This window comes from Aspergillus aculeatus (assembly GCF_001890905.1).
Source record: "Aspergillus aculeatus ATCC 16872 unplaced genomic scaffold ASPACscaffold_10, whole genome shotgun sequence".
Lineage (NCBI taxonomy): Eukaryota > Fungi > Ascomycota > Eurotiomycetes > Eurotiales > Aspergillaceae > Aspergillus > Aspergillus aculeatus.
In genome coordinates, this window is record NW_017962985.1 from 808,071 (window position 1) to 820,162 (window position 12,092).

Sequence of the window (12,092 nt, forward strand, 5' to 3'; positions counted from 1 at the left end):
CATTGGGGGGTCAAGGGGACCCGGGTTACTGCTACTCCCACCGGTGGGATCTTGTAGAACTTTCCGAAACAAGGCACAATTGCCTTAAGTACTGAGGTAGGGGATATGATAACCGGACTGGGGTCTAAGTTGAAAAGCCTGTCGAGGCAGGCAATGCTGTGCGCGGCAAGAAAAAGTCTTTCCCACTTAGTGGCGCAGTCTCGCTGGGAAGTCCTGTTGCGACAGATAGCATTTCCTGCCCTGCATACTTGAAGATCCTCCACTGGTGGAACCTCAGAGCATAGGGCATGCTTGCCAAATGAGCATTGTGACCATTATACAACTAATCTATTTGAATTCACTGGCCTGCCAGTTGTAGAGATATTCACAACATATACAACGAAGTGAGGTAGTTATCTTGTTCACTAGCTTGCTGATTGTAGGGTCATTCATCGTATAGATTGCAAAAGTAGGTGATTGTCTTATTCATTGGCTCGCTTGTTGAAGTTATTCACAAGAAAGATAACGAATAGAGGTAGGCGTCTTATTAAATTCGACTTATGTAGAACCTCCATGTCTTCTTCCTCCAGTTATTCGTCTTCTTCCTCTCCGGAAAACAATCCCTACTACAAGCTGGCTTGTATGAAGCTGTAAGATAAATTCAGAAAGTTGTCTCGTTCGTGAGTATAATCCTCTTCCATGGGCAGAATCACGTCTAATTGAAAAGACACAGACGAAGAACAAGAGAGCAGTCCGTGCCTGCTTGCAGGCCTGAAGATTCAGTGCACGAGAAAGAACTCGACCCTAGCGTGGCGAAGAGTAGCCCGAAGAGGAGGGCTCCAGCACAGAAGGTTGCAGGTGTACGCCGCACCCAAAAGAGCCGTTCCGAAGCTGTTTCTACCGCGGCTAAGATGGTCATCGAATCGAAACGAAGATGCCAAGTACGATTCGTATGTCTGTGACTCGCTGCTGGATGACTCGGACCGTGAGGATGAGGACATTAACGATGACGAAATAGGTCGATGAGTTGCGAAAAAAAAAAAAAAAANAAAAAAAAAAGGCAACTCTTCCTTGCTTCTCCGGACCTTCTGTCCACGATGGAATAGGTCGCGATAACGATGTCATTATGGCATAGCAATCAAAGTTTAGAGAGCGATAGGAAGGTGTTCTACGCGTTTTTGGTCGGGTTTTCTCAAGGCTTAGACATGGACTTACTTCAAAGTCCCCAATACAAAGGGCAATGTGGAACGTTCTTGAGAAACATCAAGAGGAGGAGACTGCGGCCCCGGACCATGAAACGGAAGAAGTAGTCGAGCAGAGAGGCCTACCAAGAGGGGCACGGACAGGTTGCAAAGCCTTGTGAACGAACTCGAAGTCACTGTTCATCCGGAAAGCAAGAACTGTTTGCGGAGCGCCAAAGCTCCTTCGTGATGCGATACTGGCATTGCCAGTTGTGACCAAGGCTCACACGCGCAAAGGGGATGTACCTTGATTATATCCACAACAAGCAAGAGCCTTGTGATAGTGGAGCATGTACGGGATTCTTTTGTTCCGAACATCATGGTGGTGTTTTCGGCAACGTGCTAGTGAGGGTGGACATCGTGAACCGGGTGCTCACCATTGTTTCTTTGGGAAGAACAGGGAGCCGCACTTCATCCCCATCGGGCTTTTCGCAAAGGCCTGTGATCCCAGCTGTCGGATCCGGGATCCCAATGTGGTTGTTACTCTGTCAGAGTCGATCATGATGCTCATGCTTCCGACTTACAGATTCCCAGAAGCTAGCGGATGGAATCCGATTTCTATCTTGGAGTTGCTTGATGAAGTCAAAGGCTTTGTTCCACCGCATGAGGCTCCATTCAAGCATTTGGATTAAGGCATTGCCACTACATCAGGGCGTCAGAAAGGGCATGAAAGCCACACATTGCTATAATTGCAGGCGTTGCACGAATAACAAGGACGTGGCATGGAGCAAAGCTTTCCGGTAATGCCTCTGCCAGAATTGCAGACAAACGTCATTACAATGGCTAACAGGCAATCCAGACCTATCAAAATGCCTCTGTTCGTCGAGGTAAGTTGATCAAGTATTTCACCAGTATGGTGAGATAGGGCATTTTAAAGGCCGTGTGTCCCCAGATTGTTGAGGATTAGAAAGTGAGAGCACGAGCACAATTGGTGAGCATATCCTCTTGTCCTTCTGCGGTCTGTATCATGTACTGATTTGCTATTTAGATTGTTGCAGGAAGTTTTCCATGTGCTACCATTGCCTGTCATCCTCAGTCCCAGCTTCAACTCTGTGCTGTCTTATATTTCATCTCTGCATGTGGAACGGTCCTGTTTGCAAACCAGCGATCCTGCATCAGCTCATTCTTCTCATCTCATCATATTGAACTCATGCCGTTTCATCCCAATTATGCAGTTATCACAATGGCTAACATGCAATTTAGATACGTCAATATGCCGCCTGATATTGAAGTAAGTTATTTCAACTAATGGATCTTAGTATTAGTACTAAATAAATTAGGATCGTGCATGCTTCGAATGTGGACAGCAAAACCATATAAAAGCAGTCTGTCCGCAGATTCAAAATAGAATCATAGCTAGACAGGCTCGATTCGTAAGTATATCCCCTTATTCTTGAGTCTATAGAAAGTACTAGTCTGCTCTTTAGTTCGTCGCTGTGAGTGTGTTTAGCCTTGAGTTTCAACCAGTTTTAACCATAAAATAGGTCGAGAGAGAACTTTCCGCCGCCCTGGACCAGGACATCCGGAGGATGTTGATTGACATACGTCAGGAACAAATGACCTATTCGGGACTCAAAGCATAGAGTTCGGCAACAGGTTGACAGACCTCGGTGCGGTTGTGCAAGAGCGAGTGAATCCAGCTGAACCGGTTGGAAAGATATGATTTCAGAGTTTCGAACTGAACTCGATGAAATCGCTCATCGCCACCAGTGCTGAATAGGACTAACATAAGTGATGATAGCGAGCGAGATGAATTGAGTTCTTTTCATTCTCTGAGTTTCGATAATGTCCCCCTTCGGGGGTCAACTTTGTTTTCGTTTTTTCCCTCAAGAAAACGGGTGTCCTGGTTTTGCACTTTAGAAAATAACGATGACATGACCATGGCATTCTGGATCCCTTTGCATTGATGAAAATCTAGACTTGGGCTTGGGGGGCAGTAACGGCACAATGTGGCATTAGAGAGATCGAATCATTGATATCATGTGAGTCCAAGTTTGTTGGGTCTTTCAATTGCATGCTGCTCATATAGCCGGCTCACTAGCTAGACTTCCTGGAAAGGATACTGTCGCCCTCTATGCGGATCATGGATGGGGGAATTAATCTACTCGAAGCAAAGACAGCTTACGCGTTATTCAAATCACAATTATCCTTAATTACCATGGTCCAGATTATCCCAAACAGCTCGTAGGTAATCTGTCCAGAAGCAAGAGCAGCACGTTTGCAGTATAGCATTGAGAGATAATCTCGGCTCGGAGTGACAGCCACGCTGAACACAAATCGGAGACTCAATTGGTTGTGATCGTGCATGATATGAGCATCGCGAGTACGCCGGCTGTCCTCCAGATTCATAGTTTAGCATGCACTCGGGATCCACCACGTGGTAGTATAAGGAGCTTTGTGTATTACCAATGCACCTGGGTACCTGCAATGTGCGGGTTTAATGGGGACCTATCTACCCCGTGGGTTGTTTGTAAGTGGGGATTCCGGAAGTCAGATCGGTAGATCGGAGGAGTCTTTGCTTGGCTGTTCGCTGCCCTAATGCATCTTGCTGCCTCCTGCCATCTCGGATTCAATTGGTAGCTGGTGACGGCGACAGCTGACGATGCAACTCGGGTTTCACTTCGCCATGCGTGGTACTTCTTGTCTCACAGGCCCAGTTTAGTATATGCTGAAAAGAAATGGTAGAGAAGGGCTTTCTGCGCATAGCAAACGGATCTCTTATTCTTCGGTTGTCCCTATTTACCTCAAATACCTACTTTTACCCAGGATGAACTTGATAGTCAGACGGGTTTCGCCACAATTATGCTAGCAGAATAGCTGATTTCTAGAGGTTTACCAAGGTTACACAGTATGATTGTATCGGGCCGGGCCTTGAAAGTGCGGTCGAATTGGAAAACTCCCAGATGTATGGATCGCACGAGGGTGAGATTGAGGGTCGAGAATTGGCCCTGGTAACGATAATAGAGTAGACCGGTTCCCGAGCTAGACATGGGTTGAACCCTGAGCATTTGTCGAATCGGGTAAAGGCTGGCAGGGTGGCGTTACTTCGCATTATATATCTGGAAGAATTGTCCGGATCACACAACTGTCACATTCGTAGACAGTTTCGAAGCGGAGGAAATCTGTAGAGATCGGGTTTTGGTACTTAAGGGGAGGAATGTATGTTTTCAGTGTACACACAGCGCATGCCGCCGAGACAGCTTTTTTTTATGAAAGCATGGCTCTCGCAAAAGTCCCACGTCGTTACTGCCCACGCAGATGTCGATATTTGATAACTCTGATCGCTTCTTCATTAGCCGTCGTATGTTTATATTATCTCTTCTACTGCTTCAATGGTGATACAGAGATCGATGGGCCTGGTTTGGTTCGTTTTGATCATAATACGTCTGAGATGGCCAGGAATGGGAGCTTAAAGGTACTTCGTATCGCAATGCTCTAATATTTCCCCAAGGCTAACAGAAGGAAGTTCGAGCGTAACATCGTAATCCGTACACTTCGCAGTCCTGACGAACAGGAAGCAATCTCCCGGGGTTCGTTGCTGACAGGGTTTCATCTTCATTTCGAATCCACGAAGACACCAGCGAGAGAACGTGGCAAAGCCGAGAAATCCTTGAAAGTGAGGATACTTCACTGTCATCGGAATATCCCACTGACAGTGCCAGGGAAGCGAAGCAGAGAACGGGGCTTTCCACATGCACCTCAACGCTATGACCTCGCAAGCAGTCGTGACAAATATAGCATATATCTCTAGGTCGATCTTAGAGTGGTGGCAGAAAGCTTTGCAAGTGCACGACTTATGAAGGAAACCGTCGACTGGGATGTCGACCTCAAGATGCAACTAAAGGGGCTCGCATCGGGCATGAAATTGAGGCAGGGAAGCGACACATCCGCGGCATTGCCGTATGGGGATCGCTGGGACATTGTGGAATGAGATGTGCAGCCGGTTCCAGTTTCCTCCTGACGCCGCATGATATAACAGCAGTTCCAAGTCGACATCTGATGTCATACCACAGGGAACCCCCTGCAGACGTCAAGAATCAAATGCGCTTGGCCTGTCAGATTGAAGAGACCGTGGGTAGTGTACCGTACGCCGTCACAGACGAAGGGGCACAAAAGCTTCCCGCCGCTCACTTAGAGGTCGCTTCCAAGCAAGAGGAACGGTTTGATGTGGTGGCCAGTCGACTGTTCAGGTCGAAATCTTGAGATGCTTCTCCACTTGCCCTTTTATCATAGGTAGAAGAAGCGTCGACTGTGAAAAAGGACAGAAAGACTCGAACGCTGTTGATTTGAATGGAGACTGCCCATCTGGAGTTATGTTCAGTACTCTCAATAGTTTGGACAGCTTATCAAACGGCATATCAAAGGTGAAGTCTGCTTATCAAGAAGCGGTGATCGAAGAAACTGACTCGGCTCAATTCGAGGTGCCGCATGTGATGTTCAGATGGCGAGATGACCGAGGAGAACACGGAATAACTCTACGAGCTTGAGTGAGGGGGTTGATCACTCGGCCTATCTGAATGGTTTCAACAGGCCATTGTACGGAGGCTCGATTGTCAGGTCCGTATGGTCAAATTACGAGAAGGTATAAAACAAACGCAGATATCTCACACGCTCAATTTCTTCAGATGGAAAGCCTATCGCTGCAGTGCGACCCAGGCAAATAAATGATCTCATCCAAGGCCGAAGTGGATGCCAAGGAGACGTTACCCATCCGAGGAGTGCAAGGACCGAGCCGCCTGCGGTCGCGGCATCAGCCAAGCTCTGTTGTGTAGGTTATTTCCGAGAAAAGGAATGAGCAGCACCAGCTGATCTCGGTTCGGTTTTCTAGGCTGCTCAATGCGGGAGGATTAAAACCGCTGCTTTGGATGAGCAGTGATGTGTGGATTGGTACTTAGATTATATCACGTGCTTGGGTTACACTGCCAATCTCTCGAAAAATGTCAATATGGATAATTATCTCTGATAGTAAATAACATACTTAAATCCGACATGTTCGATAACTGACCAGAAGGCTGCATTGACCCACGGTATCATATACCGGTGTACATATTACACACTAACTAGACGTAATTTATGATTGTTGTGCTGACGACTTAGAAAGATCAGGTGCATTTCTCAGCCCCTCTTCCACCGACTGTCCCTGCTTTGATGCAAGATTGTCGCCACCGTGGACCACCCTCAAAGATTCCCTGGCAAGCAACGCACGGTAAGATCTAGACTTCGTGTGAGTCCGCCCCCGGCTTTAACTGCGACGCGGTCCAAAAATGTAATCATCTGATTTTCGCCCCCGGTGCCGATGAAGCGGAGAACCTCACGAGGCATGCCGCATTAAAATTTAAGCGCCGTTCTTGGAGGGTTCTTCTTGGACGATGGAACCGGGAAGTCAATAAACCGGATGGTGACAAATGCGCCCCGCAGTATCAATGCTATAATGTGCCGATTATAGGGATGATGGTCAGGTTACAGTTACACTCCCCTCATTTACTCAGTCAGCGCAGTGAGGGTTTGGTTGAGTGCGGTCCGAGTCCAGCTGGCAGCAAGTAAGCAAGCAGGGGAAAGGTTGGGGAAATGGCCAGGGCCCGGGGTAAATAAACCGGTAGTGCCACGTGAGGGGAAGGGAGGGTTTGGTTAACGGATGGCCACGCAAGCCGCGTGAAATCCGGAGAGACTGGGAACTCCCCACTCGGACTCCCCAGACAGCAACAACAAGGAGAAAGGAATAACTACGGAGTAAACTAGTGAAAAATGTGCAAACCTGGATGATCTAGTTTAGCCGCAGAGGCTAGGTCTAAAGTAGCCTAGAAGAAGAGTCAAAAGGTGCTGACAGAATTTGTTGTCAGCGCAATAATACTATTTGTGGTGCCGACTGCCGACTGCCGAACGAGAGCCCAGACTTAGGTTTAGCTTCTTGGCGGCCACTCCCCCATCCAAGCATTGGGCGTCAACTTGGCTCGCGCACATCGGAGCTTACATCTTTCTTCCCACTGGCACCACTGGCACCACTGCCATCACTGGCGCCATTGGCACCACCTGCCATGGCTTCTTGTCTCACACCCCCTGACCTTGGCTGCGCCACGAGTCGGTCATCTCGGTCATCTCGGCCATATCAGTCTTATTGGTCATCTTCACTTTTCGTTCGTCGCTAAACTCCCCATGGGGTTTAGTACTGAGCCTTTGTGCAGAGTTCTCGGACCTCCAGTAGCTAGCCTATCTTACCACTCACTCGAGAAATCTCTACTTCTCCCATCGCTAGTTTCTTCTGTTTTCGCCGCCCCGCTGAACCTGACCACCTCAGCGCCACTATCAGGCAGCCTAAACTAATTCGTAGTTACTCCCCGGGGTAGCGTAAACCCCCCCTCCCCGGGATTCATTCCAACCCACGGGGACAAGCCGAACTCTCGATGTGTCAGACCTAACCCGAATTCAGTTTTTTGTGGCTGATTTCTACGCCGGCGACTGGTGCGCTAGCTCACTAACCCGCTCCTTTCAAATGAGATGGGAGCACTCGGTACAGTGCCTGATCCGACAATTGCCCGGCCATTGTCCATGGGCCTTTGCGGCGTTGCGCATGTCATTAGTCACTGATGGATGGAGACTCGAGCCAACCGAATCTGGACTAAAGGGATCTTGAAGAGAAAAGCAGGGGAAATTTCTAGAGCGGGGGAGTCACATATAATGTCGCGCTTCGCCCCGTCTTTCCTCCCTCACTTCCCAGCAGCGTCCTGTTTGTTACCAGCAAAATGGTTGTCAGTCAGTCAGTGGTCGGGCGAGCCAATGCCGAAAAGCCTCATGGCTTGGTTGGTATGCTCAAGAATCCTTATGTCTTCATGACCTGTGCCTTTGCTTCGCTGGGCTGTATTATGGTACAGTACTACCCTCATCTTATACCGAGTGGCTTAAACTAATTCTCGATAGTATGGCTATGATCAAGGTGTCATGGCTCCTGTTCTCGTCATGGAGAACTTCAAAGCGCACTTTCCTTCGTTGATGGGCTCTACTATCCAAGGTTGGCTGGTGTCTGCTTTGGAGTTGGGTGCTTGGGCTGGTGCGCTCTTCAACGGATATCTCGCGGACGCTATTTCGCGGAAATATAGTATGATGGTAGCTGTTGTTGTCTTCACTCTGGGTTCATCTCTTCAGTCCGCAGCACAGAACCCAGCCTACTTTTTCGCTGGTCGCATCATCGGTGGTGTTGGTATTGGTATGCTTAGTCAGGTACGTTCTCGTTGCCAAAGATGCCTTGCAAAAAGGGCTAGTGGTCTAACAAGCATGTTTCTATAGGTCATCCCGCTGTACCAAGCCGAAATCGCACCACCGGAGCTCCGTGGCTCTCTGGTTTCCTTGCAGCAGCTCTCGATCACCATCGGCACTGCCATCTCTTTCTGGCTGGACTATGGTAGGATCCTTCTCCAACACGCTACTCAGCCATTGCCTAATTGACTGTGATAGGTATGCAATACGTTGGTGGTGTCAAATGCAACCCCGAAGGTGTGGAAAACCCTTACTTGGCCGACGGAACCTTCGACTACAACGCGGCCCACGGCCACACGTGTCTGGGCCAGAAGCCTCTTGCCTGGCGATTCCCCTTGGCTTTGCAGATCCTGTTCGCCTGGATTCTCTTCTTCGGAATGTTCTTCTTCCCCTTCTCCCCTCGCTGGCTGATGTCCAAGCACCGCGAGGAGGAAGCAGTTGCTGCACTCTCTAAGATCCGGCGTCTTTCACCCAACGATCCCTTGCTCAAGGCAGAGATCCTTGAAATCAAGGCGGCCGTTCTTTTTGACGAAGAAACCAATGCCGAAGCTGTTCGAACCGGCGGTAAATGGGCCCCCTGGAAGGCTCTCTTTTCCCCAAATATGCGAAAGCGACTCTGGCTCGGCTGTGGAATGATGGTTTTCCAGCAGTTTACCGGTAGGGTCCCGTCCTCTTGTGTTCAATGTTTAGCCCAGCCCGACTAATAATATCCTCAAGGTATCAACGCAATTTTGTATTATGGTATAGTACCACCCTGATCCCACACCGAATAGACTGAACTAACCCCCCAAAAAGCCCCGCAAATCTTCGCCAGCTTCGGTTTCTCGTCGACTACCCAGACATTACTTGCTACGGGTGTCACTGGTATCATCCAGATCCTTTTCACGCTCCCTGCTGTACTTTTCCTGGACAAGTTCGGCAGAAAGACCTTCCTCATTGTCGGTGCCATTGGCATGTTCTGCTGTCACATTGTCGTTGCTATCGTCGAGGGTATCTATGAGGATTACTGGAACCTGAACGAAGGGCTGTACAAGGCCCAAGGATGGGTCGCCATCGTCTTCATCTGGATCTTCGCCTCCCAATTCGCCTACTCCTGGGGTCCAGTATCATGGGTCCTTGCGCAGGAAATTTTTCCGTCCTCTGCCCGCTCTCGTGGTGTGTCTCTTGTCGCATCCACGAACTGGATGTTCAACTTCGTCATTGGCCTAACCACCAAGGACATGCTGGCTTCAATGAAGTACGGAACCTACATCTTCTTCGCCATTTTCAGTGGACTGGGAGGTCTGTTCATTTGGTACTTTGCACCTGAAACCAAAGATAAGACCCTGGAGGAGCTTGATGTCTTCTTTGGAGGCAGCATGGACAGCATCGCCGAGGCGGATAGACTCAGGATGCAGGCAATCTACGACCGCCTGGGACTCTCAGGGGTTGAGAAGGTGGAGGATCTAGATAACGAGAAGACTAAGATCCAGGATGAGATTGTGGAGATGTGATTCTTGGTTGCTATTATTGTGGATGGTGAGCAGACCTCACCATCCGGGGGGGGGGTGATGCATGGGGCGCGGAAAGGGGGAGGGATGGTGATAATTTTTTTTAATTTTCTTACGCACCAATTGACTGGCCTTACGCATGCGTACAGTACGCTATTTTACGAATATAACACCCTCGAACGTCTAGTAACTTAAGCGCTTCGTATTCGTCGATAGTGGTGATAGGGTCTGTCATATCGGCTCATGTGGTGCAGGTCTGGCGACAAGCTAGCCCTAATCCGCGGATTCAAGAACTTCATTTTTCACCCGATGTTTTGCCGCTGAGGAGTGAGGGTCATCATTCGGCCTGGAGGCCTGGAGACAAGGCCACCTGACTATCAGTAAGCCGAAGAACCTTATGCATCTGAGTCCCAACTGTCAGACGGGCAGCCGGATTGATTTTGATTGTTGGGCTCCGAAGCCGGCTAATGCATTACCCCGCCCACCCCCGTTGGCCGGTGCCGAAGCTCCCCAGCCTCGCGATCCCGCGTTTTCCCCGGACAATCTTCCTGAAAGTCTCGACCTAATCTCCTCGTTTCTGGGTGGTTCTCCGTTTTCTGAATACGCCGATAATCGCCAATAATCGCCGATAAAAAACCAATCCCGAGTATGGAGGCATGTGGGGCTGATATACGACGACCCTCGTCTCGGTCATCCGAATCAATCTTGATTTCCCACCCCCCGTCTCTGCCTTGCTATACAGAGTGACGAGTAATCCTGGTCAAATCCTTCGTCTTATGTACTGTACTTTCCTCCGTCATATACCCCGCGTTAGCAGACTTTTGTGCAACAGGACCCTCCCAACTTCCCAAGACCCCTTTTCTTTGTTCCCCTACAGGACCCGTCTACTTTCTTCGGCGTGAAGACTTCCTCTTTAGGGCACACACACACACACGGCCTCAGCTCTGCTGCCTTCTCGGCTCCTAGCGCCAGTAGCAGGTCCCCGATAGGTAGCGACGCTAGTGGACTATAATGGTCTAGTTGAATTTTTCATGGTGAACTCAGTTGAAGAGTTTCCGTTCCCTATTCTGTTGGGTAATAGTTCCGATGTGCCCTGCCAACTCGATTAAAGTACGGAGTATTCCCCGGAGAGTTTTCGTCGAGTTCCGACGTGGGAACGTGGGAGTGTGGAATGTGGGTTGATGCTACCCGTGTGGGTGGAGTCTAGACTTCTTCGATCATGTTTCTAGAAATTGTTTTCATGATTTTATCCCGGAGCGGAGAATTTCAGGTCGGTTCTCTCTTGTGCTCTGCGCGGGATTTCCGACTTGGTGCCCGGCCAAAGACTGTAGTCCACATAGCTCGCCATGTTCCTGACCTATCCTGTAATTTGGAGGCACCCGGCAAGTGAGACTTAGCTCTTTCGGACCCGTCCTCTCAAAGACGACGGTTGTTGCCGATTACCTAATTGCCGATGACTTGACGGATTGATGAATTCAATTTTCTCAAAAGTGTACACGTGATAGCATCTTCCCTCTACGAGGATTGATTCTGTGGACTGCCAGGCCTTGTTTTAGGTTTTTTTCGCATGGCATGATGTTTTCTTGAGGGGTTGGCGGCTCGGATTTACGGTCAACGTTTCCATCTTCCACTTCGCTCATACATACGTCAAGTCAGCGCTACCTGTAGCTGTCCATTATTCTCTGATAGACGTTTCATGCCTGTATACTACTACAGTAGACAAGTCTTGCTCTTTTATTATAATGTACAGGACATAACCTGGAGTTTGCTTCAGTTGCCAAGGCAGTCGACTAAGATTCCCGCTTTGGCCATTGATGATAGGGTGCCATTCCAACGATCAGCGCTCAGCGGGCGAAAGAGCCATTTAGGAATGGATCTTTGAGTATTCCCAGTATCACAGGTATTCTAATGATGCAAGCGGCCCCTATGGACCCCAGAAGAATTGGATGATCTTGTGCCTTTATGCCATTAGTAATGCAGCCAATGGTAGGCATTATAGCACGCTTGAGCCCTTATCAATCTTATCAATCAGTTCCACCCCCGTGGGGATTGACCGGTCCGTATCAAAGCATAATGGACGTGCGCTTAGGTATAGAGTTTCAGTGAATTTGCAGATCTCTGATTCTCCAGA

The 12,092-nt window shown here is 49.0% G+C and overlaps 1 protein-coding gene across 1 annotated transcript; it reads left to right on the forward strand.

Moving 5' to 3' along the window:
- Positions 1 to 7,911: 7,911 nt before the first annotated feature.
- ASPACDRAFT_121570 (sugar porter family MFS transporter) lies at positions 7,912 to 9,989 on the forward strand. Its single transcript, XM_020196446.1, has 6 exons — positions 7,912 to 8,083; positions 8,136 to 8,435; positions 8,502 to 8,616; positions 8,670 to 9,128; positions 9,189 to 9,212; positions 9,267 to 9,989. Exons 1-6 carry the CDS (start codon positions 7,961 to 7,963, stop codon positions 9,962 to 9,964), a joined length of 1,719 nt encoding a protein of 572 aa, XP_020055183.1. The 5' UTR covers positions 7,912 to 7,960; the 3' UTR covers positions 9,965 to 9,989.
- The last annotated feature ends 2,103 nt before the right edge of the window (positions 9,990 to 12,092 follow it).

What these genes read in the sequence shown, in the direction of transcription:
- ASPACDRAFT_121570 (XM_020196446.1), top strand. Translation starts at nt 7,961, where the DNA reads ATGGTTGTCAGTCAGTCAGTGGTCGGGCGAGCCAATGCCGAAAAGCCT. An exon ending in GGTTTTCCAGCAGTTTACCG is followed by an intron (nt 9,129 to 9,188) that starts GTAGGGTCCCGT and finishes AATATCCTCAAG; the next exon opens with GTATCAACGCAATTTTGTAT. An exon ending in CAACGCAATTTTGTATTATG is followed by an intron (nt 9,213 to 9,266) that starts GTATAGTACCAC and finishes CCCCCCAAAAAG; the next exon opens with CCCCGCAAATCTTCGCCAGC.